Source organism: Mauremys mutica, chromosome 11 (genome assembly GCF_020497125.1).
Source record: "Mauremys mutica isolate MM-2020 ecotype Southern chromosome 11, ASM2049712v1, whole genome shotgun sequence".
In the NCBI taxonomy this organism is placed as follows: domain Eukaryota; kingdom Metazoa; phylum Chordata; order Testudines; family Geoemydidae; genus Mauremys; species Mauremys mutica.
The window spans coordinates 17960346-17978803 of record NC_059082.1 but is presented as its reverse complement, the minus strand read 5'-3'; the positions used below and the strand labels follow the sequence as shown (position 1 = coordinate 17978803).

General features: G+C 43.8%; 1 protein-coding gene across 2 annotated transcripts in view; it reads right to left on the bottom strand.

Annotated features, from left to right (window-relative positions):
* The window catches only part of HDGFL3 (HDGF like 3), a 48965-nt gene that overhangs the window by 14799 nt on the left and 15708 nt on the right, over positions 1-18458 (bottom strand). For both annotated transcript variants that reach the window (XM_044980944.1, XM_044980945.1), the window contains exon 2: positions 920-996. In XM_044980944.1, coding sequence (XP_044836879.1) covers positions 920-996 — 77 coding nt within the window. The remainder of the gene's footprint in view (positions 1-919; positions 997-18458) is intronic.

The window sequence follows — 18458 nt, the reverse complement described above, 5'->3', positions numbered from 1 at the left end:
CTTCTGTTCCACCTTCCTCCACCCTGCAACACAGAAGAATATTTATTTTAAGCGCTAAGTGGAAATAGCGTGAGGCTCCTGATTCACCTTAGCTCTTTTTCCATTTGCCCGCCACCAATCTTCTCACCCTGCCCTGTTCTATGTTTATGCAGAAATACAAGCTTACAAGGCCAGATTATTAAAAGTATTTAGGTACCTCATAGGATTTTCAAATGCATCTAGGTGCCTAAGGTCCCACTGATTTCAATGGGTTTTAGGTGCTGATGGGCTTTTGAAAGTCCCACCAGGTGCCTAAATACCTTTGAAAATCTGGCCCATAGTCAAGAGAAAATCCTTGCTCTTTCACTGACTTTGAGTCAGTTACTCCCCCCAAATTAATATTAACTTGAGCTAAAAATTAGAGACACTGAAATTTCAATTAAGAAAAAACACTTTCTAAATCCCTCTTTATTGCTGAAGGGACAAATTCTGACCCCAGTGAAGTCAATGGGAGTTTTGGTACCAGCTTCAATGGGATCGGACTGAGGCCAAAAAGGTGTTTGAATATAATACATTCATCTTGGTTAGCTCAAGTATAATATACTTTTAGCATAGATCTGGCTCCTGGTGATCCATTAACATAGTCATGTCAAAATGTGTACATGCAAGAAACATGGGCCCTGATTCCCACTGACATGCAGGCCCCGATGCACCACCCTGGCCCTGTAGGGTGGCATTCACAATCACACCCACATCAAGGCTCCTTTACACTACCAGAGCCAGATTCAGGCCCACAGTATTTACTTCTAGTCTTACGCTGGTTTCAATCAAGATTTACTCCATTAATGTCAATGGAGAGACACAGGAATAAGAACAGTTTGAGTGAAAGGAGATTCAGGCCCACACATTTCCAAACAAACCACCGTGTTCATTCACTTACGTTTCATGAGTCCCAAAAAAGAAGATAGGGTACTTATTTGCTGGAGGCTTCACAGCTCCCTCAGGGAGTTCATCAATCTGTGGGATAGAAAGGGACACAGGACTGTTACCATGTACCAGCCAATCTCAGAAGCCAGACAAACCACAAAGGTGTGACTGGAGATTTCACGACTTCCTGGAGGTCCCATTCTGTGCTTGGGGCTTGTTTATTTTAATTAGTTTATATTTTATAACAAGTGTATGTGTCTGCGAAGCACCTCAGTGGCAAACTTGAAGAGCCAATTCCTCCATTTAGCCACAGAACAGGTACATTGGGGGAACCCTGCACTACCACGCATCTACCTATGGTACTTATCTGGCCCCCACAACCACAGTATCTGAAGGCCTCTCAATCTTTAATGTATTTATCCCCACAACACCCCTGTGAGCTAGAGAAGCACCATTATCCCCATTTTACAGATGAGGACCAGACTGACTGACTTGCCTGAGGTCACACAGGAAATCTATGGCAGCGGAGGGACTTGCACATAGGTCTCCTGAGTTCTAAGCTAGCACCCTAACCACCAGACCAGCCTTCCTCTCAACCCTCTTCCTGTTCACCTGCACTGGGAATGATAACTTCATCTCCATGCCCATTTGGTCCCTGGTCTCTGCTGAGGCTACCAACAAGGCTACCAAGGAGTGCTCCTTGTGCTGGGGGGAGGGGGTTATGAGGTATGCGCTTATCTCCCAAGAACTGGACAGAGACCACCAAACTCATGTCACACAGGTCACCAAGCAGACAGATGGCAACTTTCAATATAGAACTAGGGCCAGACCCTCAGCTGATGTAAATCAGAGTAGCTCCACTGACTTCAGCCCAGTGGTGCCACGTTACATCAGCTGATGATCTGGTTTCTGAGCCAACAAGGAACCTGTCTTTCTAAGACATTTCATGAAAACTTTTCAAAATTGTATCTACGCTAATGTAAGTGTTAGGGATCTTATCTAAACTCATATAAAGGAAGAGCAAAGAGTGACTGAGGGTTCAGACTAGTAGCAAGTCCTTAGCTGAACTCAGTATGGCCACAGGCAAGAGCTTCGCGGCTATTCTTCAGTACCAGAAACAGATGGAGGGAAGGTTGTCCAGGATGTTACCTGAGCCCCAGTTTTCACTGAAATTCATATGTTTTAAATGAGCACCCACCAATCATTTTATTTCCTGGTTAATTCCTATTTTAAATACAGGTACCCGACTGTAACTGCAGGAAAAAGAATGTGGAGGGAAACATTCAGACCCTGCCACTCACTCACAAATGCAGATTGGTAGCAAGTCAGGGTTTCCATGGCTTTCAGACTGCAACAAATGTTATGCTACTTAAAGCTAGAAGTGTCTAAACTTCATAGCAACAAGGTCTATGATGATAGTTTTCCAGGAGCCTGGGGGATGCACCCAATTTGCAGGAATGGGTCTAAGGTGACCAGATGTCCTGATCTTATAGAGACAGTCCCAATTATTGGGTCTTTTTCTTATACAGGCTTCTGTTACCCCCCATCCCGATTTTTCACACTTGCTGTCTGGTCACCCTAAATGGGTCATAGTGCAGTCACCCTCACCTTCAGTATGACCAGGAGAGAAACTAGGTCCAGAATGGGCCAGACAACACGGCTAAAGGGATCACTGCACATGGGATCACAGAGACAGTCTCTGCAGGCTACACCTCCATGTTAAATTTGAGGTCCAGCCATGGATGCATTGTAGGAAGATGTGGTGTACAGTGCCAGTGGAGTTCCTCATGGAATGAAACTAACAACTGCAAATCATCTGAAGAGTGAAGACTGATACTGAGGAGTGAAGACATGCTCACTGTGGAATGCTGATCAGGAGGAACATTTCTTACACAGAGCCCCAAGGAAGGATTTTCACATGACCCTGAGACTAGGGTATGGGGTGTTATAACAGATGATGTTCTGGACTCTGCAGGAGTAAGGATCCTCTCCCGAACACTGTCTGCAGTGTAGTCAGACCACTTGCCACATTCCCTGGCAGCTTCTGTTGCCAGCTGTGAGTAGCACCAAGGAGGTATGGGAAAGGGAGGAGTTGAGTTCTCTCTCTGTCTTGCTGCTCACTTGTTCTCTATTCCTCAGTAAGTTCATCCATTGACTGACCACCCCACTGCCTTTGTGTCATCTTAGGAAGTCATCAAAGTGCTTTTCACTGCTTTAGAAAATTGTGCACACCATAATCTTTCCGAAAGTTATTAAACATAAATCTGCACTGGACAGCTCCAGGATGGGCTTGTGAAGCTCCCACTGCATTACATGTACACTCCAACCTCCCACTGTGTTGCCGAGGGCCAGACACTTCCTACCTTCACTGACAGGGCTGTGACCCACACCCTTCAGATTAAAATCTCTAAATACCTACGGGGGTGGAGTCAATCTCTAACGGTATGTCTACACTGTGATAAAAAACCTGCAGTACCGAGTTTCAGAGCCCAGCTCAGGTGACGGGCTCGCAAGGCGCAGGTTGCAGGACTACAGAACTGCAGGGTAGACGTCTGGGCTTGGGTTGGAGCCCGAGCTCTGAGACTGCGCAAGGGGAGAAGGTCTCAGAGCCCAGGCTCTGGCCCAAGCCTGAACGTCTACAGTGCAATTTTACAGCCACACAGCCCGAGCCCTGCGACCTGAGTCAGATGACCAGAGTCAGCCATGGCCATGCCATGGGTCTTTTATACAGGCATGTCCTTAGTGTTATACAGGACCCCATCCTGTTACTGTTGAACTCAAAGGCAAAATCTCCATTGAGTTTAGGGCGAGCAGAACCCAGTAATACAGAAGGTTCTCTGTTCTTTTTCTGTTTGATAAAACTCTGTGCAGTCTTCCCACGTGAGACTATTAGGGGAAAACCTGCCTGACCTACCATACAAAAGAGAAACATGTCAGGCTACTTTTGATTGACCGATGAAGCATAAATGCCTATTATTTAACTAACTGAATAACCTCAGCGCTCCCTGAAAACGACTACTATTTTCCATAAAGGGATACTGAGGAGGCCAGCAGCCATGTTGCCAGCTCCCTGCTGCTGAGCTCAGCCCCAAATCACTGCCATCCTCCAGGATGTTTTGATTAAATCCACTAACATTTGGATCTGATATTTCCCTCTGTGCCAGCAAGATCAAAGCAAGGGGGGGAAAACCCTGAGTAGCTCAAACCAGGAACAAAAGAGATAAATGCACCCAGTCTAAGACAGTGTGCTACAGTCACAGAAACATAGTGAATGACTGGGACATCTGTCTACTACACCGCCTAACTGCTGCTTCGTTTTGCTTCTGGAAGGAAACAGACCGAATTTAAAGTGCCTGGTGTAACCTGCAATCAGATTGGTGGGATTTGGTTTTTTTTCTGAAGCAAAACAGATGGTGCGCTGGATCTTGAGCCACCCTGTGTGTGAATCTGATCTGTGCATCGATCTCATCATAAACATTCATTTCAATTACCCCTAAAATAAAGCAGGTGGTTTCAGATTTCCAGTTTCCTCTCCTTTACTTCTGTTGCTTTCATCTGCTTAATGAATAACAACTGCTTTCTTTCTAAACAAGCTTAGCACAGTAGTGCCTCCAGGCATTTGTTTGCTAGCCAAATGGCCCAGCTTTGGAGCCCTTTTACTGGGCTTGTGGTAATTAAATGCAGTCTTCGAGGTGCAGGTCTGCAAGTAGGACATGCACTCCCCACATCACTAGTTGGTGCAGGGGTTTTAGTAAAGCATGTTGCTACTGTCAACAAACATGAGTGACAGATCAGACCATTTACTGCAATCTCCTTGAAAGACCTTATTGTCTTCAGTTTATGTATTATTGTGGGCTGGGACTGTATGCAACTTCTGTGGGGGCAGATGGGACAGACTATACTGTCTAGATAATACTGAGACTGTGCCAGACCAGTATGGATTTTTGGGACAATAAGTGTTAAGTGGATTTCCCGGGAAATCCATAGGGAGCAGTTAATGCAAAAACCGAGTCATCTGACACTATGCCCTCAAGAAAGGGTCATTGTCTGCTGATAACCTGTTACAGAAGGGCAAGAGGCCCAAGCTGTATGAAGAAATGGCTGATCTGCCCAGCCTTGATTCCGAAGCAAAGATGGATGAACTTATAACCAAGGGAAAAACCTCGTTGTGGGATTTGAAGGGCTAAAACCTACCAGAGTTCTAGGATGGAGTTGGGGTGACCTCTGGGGTAAGCCTTTTAGCATGTGTATAGGTGCTTTTCTTGATTTAATGTTTTTTCTAAAGCGCTTTCATCTTAAGAATCGATGTATTTGCTTAAAAGGAGCTGGTGGTAACTTACAGCTGTAGGCAATACACTGGTCATCACCTTCAGAGTGAAAGCAAAGTGCAAGCAGTGGCCTGTTTAGGCAGCCTGGCTTGCTGGGGATATCACAGTGTCGAGCAGGGAGCTGTGCAGCCTTAAAATCCCTGGCCAGGAGGGAGTGAAATGTGAGTCTCCACCCAGAGGAGAGGTGACTGCTGGGAGCTGGAAAGCTAAAGCAAGTGCCCTTGGTGGGCCATGGAGGAGGAACACAGGTGCAGCTGTCCTGAAACTCCAAAAACACATTGTCAGGGTTCCCTCCTGACTCTGAACTCTGGGGTACAGATGTTGGGGCCCTCATGAAAGACCCTCTAAGCTTATTTCTACTAGCTTAGGTTAAAAACTTCCCCAAGGCACAAATTCCTTTCCTTGTCCTTGGATGGTATTGCTCCCACCACCAAGTGATTTAGACAAAAATTGCAGGAAAGAATCACTTGGAGTCCCTATTCCCCCAAAATATCTCCCCAAGCCTCTTGACACCCCTTTCCTGGGGAGGCTTGAGAATAATATACCAACCAATTGGTTACAGTGTGAGCACAGACCAAACCCTTTGGCTTTTAGGACACTGAAAATCAATCAGGTTCTTAACTCAATCAGGGGGAGGGATAGCTCAGTGGTTTGAGCATTGGTCTGCTAAACCCAGGGCTGAGAGTTCAATCCTTGAGGAGGCCACTTAGGGATCTGGGGCAAAAATTGGTCCTGCTAGTGAAGGCAGGCAGCTGGACTCAATGACCTTTCAAGGTCCCTTCCAGTTCTAGGAGATTGGTATATCTCCAATTATTACCTTAAAAGAATAACTTTATTATAAAGAAAAAAGTAAAAGAATCACACCTGCAAAATCAGGATGGAAGGTAACTTTACAGGGTAATAAAAAGATTTAAAACACAGAGGACCCCCCCTCTGGACTCAGTTTCACAGTTACAAAAAAAAAGGAATAAAACTACCTCTTAACAGAGGGAAAATTCATAAGCTAAAACAAAAGGTAATCTAAGGCATTTCCTTGCCTTACTTACAATTTTTGTAATCTTAGATTAGAATAATAGAATGTCAGGGCTGGATGGGACCTCAGGAGGTCACCTAGTCTAACCCCCTGCTCAAAGCAGGACCAATCCCCAGACAGATTTTTGCCCCATATCCCTAAATGGCCCCCTCAGGGATTGAACTCACAATCCTGGGTTTAGCAGGCCCATACGCTAATCATGTCAGGTATGTTTTCAGAAGATGTTTTATCTGCCTGGTCTCTCTCTCAGTCCAGAAAGGGAACAACAAAGAGAGCACAAACAAAACGCCCCCCTCTCCACCGATTTGAAAGTATCTTCTTTCCTTATTGGGCCTTTTGGTCAGGTGCCAAACAGGTTATTTGAACTTCTTAACCCCTTGCAGGTAAAGACTCAGTACAGCTGCTCAGGAGGGATTTTATGCTACCCGTAGCTGTATGTTTATGACACACATAAAGGTCAATTTTGTCATAATTTTTCACACACAAATCCTTTTAGTTTGTAAACAACCTCAATAAGGGCCTGGTCTTGTGGCTCTTAGTGGTGCTGCACAGTAGCTGGCTCCTCGCGTCGTATTCCCAACTGATTCCTGAAGGCTGGATTCTGCAGCACTTAACCCACAAGTAAAAGCAGCAAAGAGTCTTGTGGCACCTTATAGACTAACAGACGTTTGGGGGCATGAGCTTTCGTGGGTGAATACCCACTTCGTCGGATACCCACAAGTAGCTCCACTGGAACCAAGGAGACTGTTTGGCGAGTGAGGTACTAACTCTCTGGGCTACAGTGTGGGGTTTAAACCACAGCCCTGCCTGGGGGCAGTGCCGAGCTGCACATTCCTAGGAGAAGCACTGGTGAGACTGTGCTTCAGAGAAGCCCAAACCCTCACAGTGCTGCTTCTTGCACATGGGGGAGATGCAGTCTGCTCCATCCACTAAGATGGAAGAGATTGTTCCCTTGCATGTGATGGCCCCACTGTGCAGGCTAGTGCAGAGCTGGGGGGGCAGTGAGGCCATGACCCTGCTTCTTCCTCCCTGCCCCCCTTTTTGGGTGTTCAGCTTCCCAGCAGGCCCTACGGTCCCCGGAGCACAGCAGCTGTTACTATCAGCAGCCCCTGCCCAGCCACACAAGGGGGAAAACATTTGGCCCTACATTTGGAATAATGGAACATTTCCTAAAGCTTCACTAACTTACACCAGGCCACCGAGGGGCTATACAGGCAGTCACAGCACACAGTCATCCCAGCCAGATCCTCTTTCCCTTAGGAAGGGCCCCTGTGCTGGTAGGTAGCCTGGCATGCAGCCACTGTTCTGACTCTTGGCTGTGTGGCAATCACCCCATGTAGGGGGAAGCAATCGGTTGAGATGGTTTTCTGGCTGCTTGGTGCCATCAGAGCAGAAGCTGACCCATTATGTTTGACAAGGTATTCTATATTGCAAACATGTTTTGCTATCAAGAAAACATGAAACAAACAGGAAAGATTAACTTGACTGCGCATAGATACATATGTGGACATAGAAACCACAAGAACAGGGAATTTAAATTGCAGAGCAGTAACCACTGACTGTTATGATATGCAGTAAGTGCCTTTGACTGGCAAAAGCACACAGAAGCATTGCAGAATCTCCCACGGAAATGTCTGGAGTCAGAGCACAGCAATCAAGTCAAACTGCAAACTGGTTAAAGTTGCTCATTATTACCAACAAAGACAAAGCATCTTGATATTTTGCAATTAGCTAATTAACAGAAAGAATGGCTAAAAGCAGCCTTCTTCAGAATCTATTGGTGGAACAGATTACTCGCTTTCCTCCATGCTGGTGTTTTTATCTCCATCAACTTACACATTTCAGCTAAAGAAGGAAAACACATGTTTTTTAAATAGAGTAGTGTAAGCTATTGGGAGCCACCAGAATGAATAAATCCTTTTTTCAGCACTTATTTAAAATAATACATCATTCAACACAGAGAATATCAGGGTTGGAAGAGACCTCAGGAGGTCATCTTTCTAGTCCAATCCCCTGCTCAAAGCAGGACTAATCCCCAGACAGATCTTTACCCCAGATCCCTAAATGGCCCACTCAAGGATAGAATTCACAATCCTGGGTTTAGCAGGCCAATGCTCAAACCAAAGTACTGCACAAATCATGAACGTATTTGTTTTAGTGAAATGCAACCACCACTACAGCTTCACCAAATGTAGCCTTCCTTGCATCTTGTGCTATTGAGGGCAAATCTAAGTAATCATGCAAACACCAGGTGCGCATGGATATAATTTGTATGCAGCACACTTTGCAGCAGACCTCCACCTCCATTATTTGAAACTTTGGTCCAACAAATGTTTTCCATCGCTAGTTTCTATTATCTAATCCTGTGGTATTTAAATCAAGCCAAACTTTCACAGAAATTGCCTAAGAACTGCAGAATGTGGCCCATGATTTTCAAGACTGCATGTCACTTTAACCACAGACTAATTCTTCCTCTGCTGTAGATCTTACTTTAAAAATACAAGTGGGCGATGCTGACACATGCACATTTTTCACCAATTAAAAAAAAAACTTTACAAAAGGGTGGGACTAGAAACAGAATTTAACAATAAAAAATAATTGTTCTGCTCTAAAGGTAAAAAAAATGACTCTAGGCATGTGAAAGTAGAATCAGCAAAAAAAAAAGATGAAAAAAGAGCAGTGGCATCTCTGCTGCTGGAAGTGACTGAAGGCTACTGTACAGATAGCAAGAGATGACAATATAAAGGCATCAATCCTTCCTTTGCTTCTGTGCAAGCTCAGGACCATGACCAGATTTAAAGAAGACAATAAAGGGTTAACGGAAGCCCAAACAATCCAGGCGGGCATGGCCTTGCTAAGCAGGAGCAGCAGTCCTGCAGTTGAATACGTCTCTAATTAGCATCATATTTACAAAAACCCCAAAAGTTAAAACTTATTTATGGCTGGGTTGCATTAGTCTTCAATATGAAGCTGGGACCCAGGAGCTTATGACTCTGATCCAACGAACGACTTAAGCACATATGTAACTTCAAAGCCAACAAGACTATTTATGTACTTAAAATTATGCATATGCTTAATTTTTTTGCTGGATCAGGACCTACCCTTCCCAGAATGCAATGTTCCACATTGATCCAGATGGTCACATAAAGGCAGCTGCAAACTGCTCCATTTTCTGCCACCAAAGTGTATCCCCAGCAAGCTCTCAATGATGTTTTTGCAATATTACTGTTAGCCACCAGGTGGCGCGATTGCTAGGTCTGTTTCTTTGAACGTATAGGAGTTGATTTTAGAGAAATCTTATTGCCAACTTTGCAGGTTGGTTAAAACAAGTAAGCAGAGTAGAGTTTGTTGTGCCTGAATTTCTCTGTCTGACTGAATCGCTTCTTAGATGCAGACACATTCCCTGCAGGTTATATCGACCCAAGCAAACCAAGCTTTACATGTTGCCAAAACAGGAGGGTCCTTGAGTGGGCAAAATTTGGCCACCCTGGTTTGTGGTCTTACCCCCAAGAATGTTTGTGAATCCTGAGTAAAGGATATACAAACGTGGTACTGGCCCACACAGAAAATAAAAACCAATTCAATAAAGTTGTTGAAACAACAAGAAATGAGAAATTTTAGGGGCTGCATGAGCACAACTACCTCCATTCTCTCCTGCCGGCTTCATTCTCATGAGCCAATGGGAGATTAAAACTGACAAAAGTCCTGCTCTCTGCTATGCTCAGAGATCAAAAATTCTGCCACGTTCTACATCCTGTCTGCCCATAGCTGTCGGGAAGGGTGGCCTGAAGGCATGACATGCTCATTGACAATACTGGGATTGTTATTGTTGGGTTTTACAGTGTTGAAACTGCGGTTTTATTACTTTACTGCGGGGGCAGGGATAAAGTGGGAAATGTCAAATCAGGCTGAATCAAATATTTGGGCTTGTCTGCTCGATCATAACCCTTTCATCTTCATGAATCCAAGCTTTCATTAAAAAAAAAAAACCAACCCAAAAAACAAAAAATATGTTGCTAGTGCCCACAGTTGTGAGGGTAACCTTGAAAATGTGAACCGAGTGTAAACAGGTTCTGTGCTGCAGTCTGAGGACTGACTTTTACTAATCATTTTCAGATTTAATTCATTTTAAAAAATCCCTCCATTTTTTAATATGGGTCCTGGGCACCATTTCCAATCTGCCACAGCCGATGTCAGGAGTCTTGCTGCAGAGTTTCAGTCCAGCTTACTGCAGAATACACAAAGCCTTGTATATTATGTGGCCCGGGACCAGCCCTATTTGAGAAGGCAATGGGGCCTGGGGAGACTGCAGGTACCAGAATGCCGAATGGAGCTGGCAGATCCTAGAAGATGTAATATTAGAGGCTCATCATCAAGCTATTCTGATGCAGAGGAAAGATAAGAAGAGCCACAGATGGCCAATGTGGCTGCACAAGGAGCTTTTTAGGTATCTAAAACCCAAAAGGGATACATACAGGAAATGGAAGGACGAAGTTTACATGGGAATAGTGCGAGCGTGCAGGGATAAAATCAGGAAAGCGAAGGCAAAGAATAAGTTACAGCTGACAAGAAAGCTTAGAGACAACAGGAAGGGGCTCTAAAGGTAATAAGAAGAGATATACTAATCTCCTAGAACTGGAAGGGACCTTGAGAGGTCATTGAGTCCAGCCCCCTGCCTTCACTAGCAGGACCAATTTTTGCCCCAGATCCCTAAGTGGCCCCCTCAAGGATTGAATTCACAACCCTAGGTTTAGCAGGCCAATGTTCAAACCACTGAGCTATCCCTCCCTCCCTCTACAAGTCTGTTGGACAAAAAAGAAAGATCAAGGATGGTGCGGGTCTGCTGCTCAATGGAGAAGGTGAGCTGGTAACAGAAGATGCTCAATGCCTACTTTTCTTCACTCTTCTCACAAAAAATAACATGTGACTGGATGACTAGCGAAGTTACCATAGACAATAAAGGGGAAAGGATGCAGATCAGGATAAGTAAAGAACAAGTCAGATCTCCTGACTAATCTGAATGAATTCAAGTCAGCAGAGCTTGATGCTACTCACCCCAGGTGCTGAAGGAATTAGCTGAAGATATTTCAGAGCCATTGGCAATAATATTTGCAAATTCATGGATGACAGGAGAGGTCCCAGAACACTGGAGAAGGGCTAACGTAGCACCCATCTTTGGAAAAGGAGGAGCCGGGGAACTACAGACCAATCAGCCTGACTTTGATACCTGGGAGGCTACTAGAGCAATGTATAAAACATTCAATTTGCAAATACCTGGAGGATGAGGGAGTGATCATGCATTTACTAAGAACCAACCATGCCAAACCAGCTTGATTTCCTTCTTTGACAAGGTAACCGGTTTGGTGGATAGGGGGAATATGGTGGATATTATATAACTGGACTTTAACAAGGCATTTGACAGTCCCACATGACATTTAAGGGGGGAGGGATAGCTCAGTGGTTTGAGCATTGGCCTGTTAAACCCAGGGTTGTGAGTTCAATTCTTGAGGCAGCCACTTAGGGATCTGGGGCAAAAATTGGTTCTGCTAGTGAAGGCAGGGGGCTGGACTTGATGACCTTTCAAGGTCTCTTCCAGTTCTAGGAGATTGGTATATCTCCAATTATTATTATTTTATTCCTATAAGTAAGTTGGGGAAATGCAGGCTTGGTAGAACTATCATTAAATGGATACATAATTGGTTAAACAACTGCAAACAAAGAGTAACTATTAATGAAATGATGTCAGATTGGAAGGAGGTCTCAAGTGGGGTTCCACAGGGATGTGTTTTCGGTCCGGTGTTATTTAACATCTTTATTAATGACCTGGATGTGCAAATAGAGAGCATACTGATCAAATCTGCAGATGACACAAAGCTGGGAGGGGGATTGCAAACACTTTGGAGGATACAGCTACAATTCAAAGGGATCTGCATAAATTGGAGAACTCGGCTATCAACAACAAAATGAAATTCAACAATGACAAATAAAAGGTGCTATACTTAGGGTAGAAAAACCAAATGCACAAATACAGAATGGGAGATAACTGGCTTGCTGCTGAAAGCACTGCTGAAAAGGATCTGGGAGTTGTGGTGGATCACAACCTCAACATGAGTCAACAATGTGATGCTGTTGCAAAAAAAGCAAATGCAATTGTAGGTTGCATTAACAGAGGTGTAGCATGTAAGTCACGGGAGGTGATAGTACTGCTCTACTTGGCGCTTGTTAGGCCTCAGTTGGAGTGCTGCGTCCAATTCTGATCACCGCTGTATTAGAAAGAATGCAGAGAAACTGGAAAGGATCCAGAGGTGAGCGACAAAAATGATCAAAGGGATGAAATGCAAGCCATATGAGCAAAGGCTGAAGGAACTTGGGATGTTTAGTTGGGAAAAAAGGTGAGTAAGAGGGGACATGGTAACAGTCTTCAAATACTTGAAAGGCTGCCATAAAAAAAAGATGGAGAAAAATTGTTCTCTCTTGCCAGGCAGGACAAGAGAAAATAGGTTCAAACTACAGCATAGCAGATTTAGATTAAATCTCAGGAAAAACTTCCTAACTGTAAGAACAGCCGGACAATTGAACAGACTGCCTAGGGTGGTTAAGGAAGCTCCTTCACTGGAGGTTTTCAAAAGGAGGCTGAATAGCCATCTGTCTTGGATGGTTTAGACACAACAAATCCTGCATCTTGGCAGGGAGTTGGACTAGATGGCCCTCAGGTCCCTTCTAACCCTATGGCTCTATGATTCCAATGCGATGCTCCACTTAGTTGTGAATGGACATGAACATACTAAAGACAAGAGAGGGTGCAATCTGCTCCATTTTCTGCAAATTAAATGCAGCCCCAAGACTCCAGCCAGTGTGGCTCCCGGTTTGACACTTTTGTTGTATCAGATGCTATTTGGGGCTTTGGTCACGCACTTAATTTTATTCCTTAAGGAAGGTGTAACACAAAATATGCCTGCTTGCCCCTCATTTGCCTGGGTCTTTAGTGCACACCCTATAGCTACAGAGAATGCTGCTGGGATTACTGAAACACTCTTTTTAACTGCGTGCAGTTGAAGAAAATGCTCCCACCTTGAAAAAGAACATAGAATTTCTGTCCCTCAAAAGCACTGATTACAAGAAAGACCCATGGTAATAGAGCATTTTGTTCTTCAGTGCATCTCCCTAGAGGTGGATTCAATATTCAGAGTCAAGCAAGCAGGCTGAGAGGTTGGAGCACCTAAGATCAAGTGCTAGCTTTGACAACATTAATCGAAAATGGTTTTCAGAAAAACCTGAAGATCTGAGCCATATTTCTGGACCCAACAGCATCATATGGCAGTTTGGCACATGGTACTCTTAGTCAAATTGTTAAGAGCACTCCTAGCAAGGGTAGTCATTGACCTTCTCCGCAATAGACATTTCGGAGTGCGCATAGGAGACAGAGTTAGTGCGTGGAAAAGACAAACCAATGGTCTACCTCAACGCTCTGTGCTGCCACTGACCCCAAACAACCTTCTTCTTACCAAGTCCTGCAAGTTCACATACACAGATGGCATTTGCCTTAGGTGACCAAGCACCGTCACTCCCAGAACTTGAAGACGCCTTGACTTGATTAAGATGGCTGAATTCTGTAGTCAATGGCATTTACAACCAAGTACAACCAAGACAGTTTTGAGTGTGTTCCACCTTTACAACTCCACAGCAGCCCAAGAACTGGATATCTTTCTCAACGGACATTGCTTGAAACACAAATCCCACCCAGTTTAACACAGAGCAACCCCTAGGTAGATCTCTTACATGTTTAAGCACCTGAGGAAAACTGCAGCTAAAGTGAGGTTTCATAACAACTTTCTAGGCAAATTGGCCAGCACTTCATGGGAAGTAATTGCTCAAACTCTCCAATTATCCAGTTTAGCCTTTTGTTACTCTGCAGCAGAATACTGTACTCCATTCTGGCTCCATTCTTCTCACATCAAGTTGGTTGACACACAACTATATTCAACCATGAGCATCAAAACTGGGACAATTTGACCCACACTAGTCTTGTGGCTCCCCATGTCAAGCAACATCATTCCGCCACACATCCCCCATGAGGATGCTACAGCCAGAATGGCTGAGACGGTCAATCCAAACCCAAGCCTATCACTATACAAAGACCTCTTCTATCACCCAAAAGCATGCCTATCATCGAGGCACCCATGGTGGGCCTACTTGCCCTGCCCAGATTTCTCAGTGACATCAATGTGGCAAGAAGAATGGTCCATAGCTGATGTCAGAAACCAGTCTCTTATAACTGACCCAACTATGTGTGTCCCAGGTTTTGATTTGCCATAGTGCTCATGGGCCCTTCTGAACTGATTTTGAATGGGCCAGGGTCAGTGTGCAGGCCGTCTTCACACGTGGGGCCAACAAGAAGATCCCACATGCGTCTATGGCCAAAGGCAGTCATTGTCTCACATCACTGAGCACTGTCCTTTGAGTTTGACCAGATCTGATAGTCGGCTGAGGCCTGTGCACTTCGCGAATGAGTCTACCACAAATTGCCTTGACAAGCTCTGATCCAATAAGATGACAATGGATTACAACATTTTTAGTGCCTTGCAACGCAATACTGTTTTGATATCAATTCTACTTCAACACTACAGTGTATTCCAGGGGTGTATTTGTCATTCCAACAGGAGTGGACAGACACTTAGACACACGATGGGTATCAGTGTTTTGCAAGGGCCGGTGTAGAGCCTACTAATTTAAAAGCACAGGTGCAAATGTCCACACCAATGTAGCTGTTTGCAAGATCTGGGCTATTGTTAGTTTCACAGTTCAGTCACTTGGGTCACATTCTTTATACTCCTATTTACTAATCTCTGTAATACCTTTCCCAGAATAAAGGTGTTAGTAGCCAAGGGTGAAATTCATTCTGGAGACAAAGGCCCTCTGCACCAGATGCAGCTGTGCGGAGTCAGTCAAGTGGCCACGTAAAGGGGTGGCTTCTGCAGCCCCTGGATGTTATGGAGAAAGTCTTTGCACTGGCCCGGTACAGACTTGTGTTGAAAACAGGCTGGGGGAGGGGCCACAAGATTCATGACGACATGGCTCTCCTGGTCCTAGTGTGGATAGTGTGGATGACCTGCAGCTGTTATTCCAGCCCAAAGGTTGGAGTAGTGACTCCAGGGGAGGGAGGAGCCATGTATTGTAGTCTTGGGTTCTAGCCTGGGGGATGTGGGGGTTGCAGAATGGATTTTGCCTCCCAAATTAAAGTCTCCCCATAAAGCCCAGTTACTCTTGTTTATTTGCAAGTAAAGTTAATTGCCCCAACATGAACCCAACCTGGAGGGAAAATTATAAACTCTAACTGAATAACAATGAAATTGTAGAGTGAAGTGTGATTGCGTTTAGCTTAGATCCAATGATTCCTTCTTAGCGTCACGGTAAACTCGAGTGGTAAAATTAAGCATATGTTTAATGGTTTGGAAGATTGGGGTCTTAATGTGCAGTCCTCCTCCCCTCTAAAAATGTTAATATATTTATATTTTCCTACATAAAATACATGTTATGTTACATTTATGCAACCTGACTTCATACAGCTTTAACTCAATCTAATTTGTTGTTTTTCCATACATGTTAATATTAAATATTATTATTTTTCCTTTAAAACAGAAATGAAATACATAGTATGCAAGAGAGCTTGGTTTTCACCACGCTGCTACCATAGTAGCTGATCAAAAACATGTTTTACATCAGTTTACTATTTCGTTTTCTACAGCAGCTGTGAAGAAACAGCATATTACACTGACTCATCTTGTGCAAATGACTAGGCAAAGGCAATTACACAGAGAAGAGGGCATGGTTACTAAGATATATGTTTGGAGCTGATAAGAACATCAGGGAACACTAAACATATATAATTCATGCTGGAGTCCAAATACTGTGCTGAATTAGACCTCATGCATCTCTATGGAGTTCAAATGTGGGCCTGCATGTCTCTTTTTACCATTTTAATCCCCAGTGTCTCTCATTTTGCTACTGTAACCCACTGGTGAGTGTGTGTTACAGGTCCCGCTCTGTGCCTTTACAGAGCATATATAGAGCCAGGGGCACATTCGCTTAAGCTGTAACAAATTATGCTTTTTAGCTCTAGAGGTCCCCAGTTCAATTCTTGGTGTGTTGGACAAGATGGCGACCATCTCATTATGTTGGTCTTCCAAACTATAAACTTTGGGGCAGAGATTATATTGATATTTATGTCATGTACAAGGCCAACCCTATTGTTGGTGCGTGACAGGTAACTAAAATAACAATAATCATCATCTAGCTGCAACTGTCGGAGAAACTAGCTTCCAACGGAACCAACTCTTTCAATACCTCTAAGGGTATTGCCACTCTGGAAGATGAGATGTAAGTTGAGCAACGGCACAGTGGTTCATCTCTCTAAAGAGACTGACCTCTCATCATCACCATCTTCTTCTAGCCTTAGTCCCATCTATATGGGGTTGGCTCTTTGAGTCCTTCTCCATTCCAGTCTGTCTTGAAAAAGTTCCTTGGAAAATCCACAGCAAATCAGATCCCATTGTATAACATCCATCCATCTAGTTTGGGGTCTTCCTACCCATCATATTATTATTACTCTTTATTTGCATTACCGTTGTGCCTAAGAGCCCCAATCATGGATCAGGAACTCCTCACAATATATTGTCCCTAAAATATTTATTGTCTTGGCTTCCAAAATCCTTACAAGCACTGCTGAGCACAGGGCTTCACAGTATACACCAAAGTAGTAGTAAGTATTGGCAAGATCAGATCCTCTCCAGAATAATAATGTGGCAATCACAGCAAGAGAATGGATTCATTCATGAGGCATGATATTGTGTAAGAGGCCTTGCAAAATATTGGTACAAAATGTTAACAGTGTTTTAATGAGGAGCCGATGTCTGATAAATACATTCTTTCCAATGTTTTCACCTCTGAATGTAGGAATTTGTGTCATTTCAACAGAAGCGCCCATTTAAAAAAAGCTCCTTCAGAAATCTGACCCAAATCCTCCACAAAAACAAAAGCTCCAGGACAGACTCATTCGAACAAATGCAGGTAAATCAAAATCTTTTTAACCTACAAAAGAAGCTTGTTATCAGTGATACATAATTGCCATTTCTTAGTTTTCAACCACAAGGCTTAATAACTTTCTTCAAGCTGTGAGCATATGGCAAAGAAATGTTTGCATTTGCCATCAATAGGACAAATAGAGGTAAGAAGTGTGAACAACTGGTAAAGAAGGAAGACCGTGAAAAAATAACTATTGTTAAAGAGCTGGTAAGGGAATACCCGAACAATGTGAACATGTATGAATCAGTCGGTCCGGATGATACACAAAGGGAACCACCATCTATTGAGTTTGCTGGACCACTGACAATTATTTTTGAAAAATCATGGGTAGTTGGAGAGGTACTGGAATAAGCAAATGTCATACTGATTTTCAGAAAAGGAAAGAAGAGTGGGTCCATTTTAGGCTCCAACTTTGTAATACACATGCAGAGCCTGGGACCTGCATGCAGCTCTACTGACTTCAAAGGAGCTCTACACAGGCAGGGCGGTCTGCTTCCACAGGCAGTATTGCAGGATCAGGTCCTTAGACTATAAATTCCCTGGGATAAGCCTTCCTTCCTCCGTATGGCTCACAGTGCCTAACACACTAAGCTCCTCTCCTGCAAATGGATCTGCACCGACTGACCACTATACATGCATGAAGGTCTGGGTAAAATAATGGGAGAGGTAAAAAAAATCAACACACATCTGGTGAGATAATGGAAAAATGAATAATAGGAAGCACAGGACTATGAAAAGTAAGACAAACATGAGCCCCTGATATTGCAAACACTTCCACATATGAGTAATCCATGAATGGATGTAATCTAATTTGACTTTAGATAACAGCATCTCACAAAATCCTTAGTGAAAAATGAATTCACATTGGCTCAGATAGAAACAGTAGCATCTGGACTGAAAACTGACTAATAACTGATTGATTTACGAGAATGATAATGATAAAAAATAAAATCATATGTTACTTGGAGGAGGTGTCTGCCTTGGGTGGGTTCACTGTTAGGACCAGCCTCCTTTAATAGCTTTACCCGGTTCTGGAAGAGGGAGTAAGTGATAGTACACTTGGAAAGTTTGCAAACACCAGTGAGGACAAAGACTTGATTCGGCTCTCA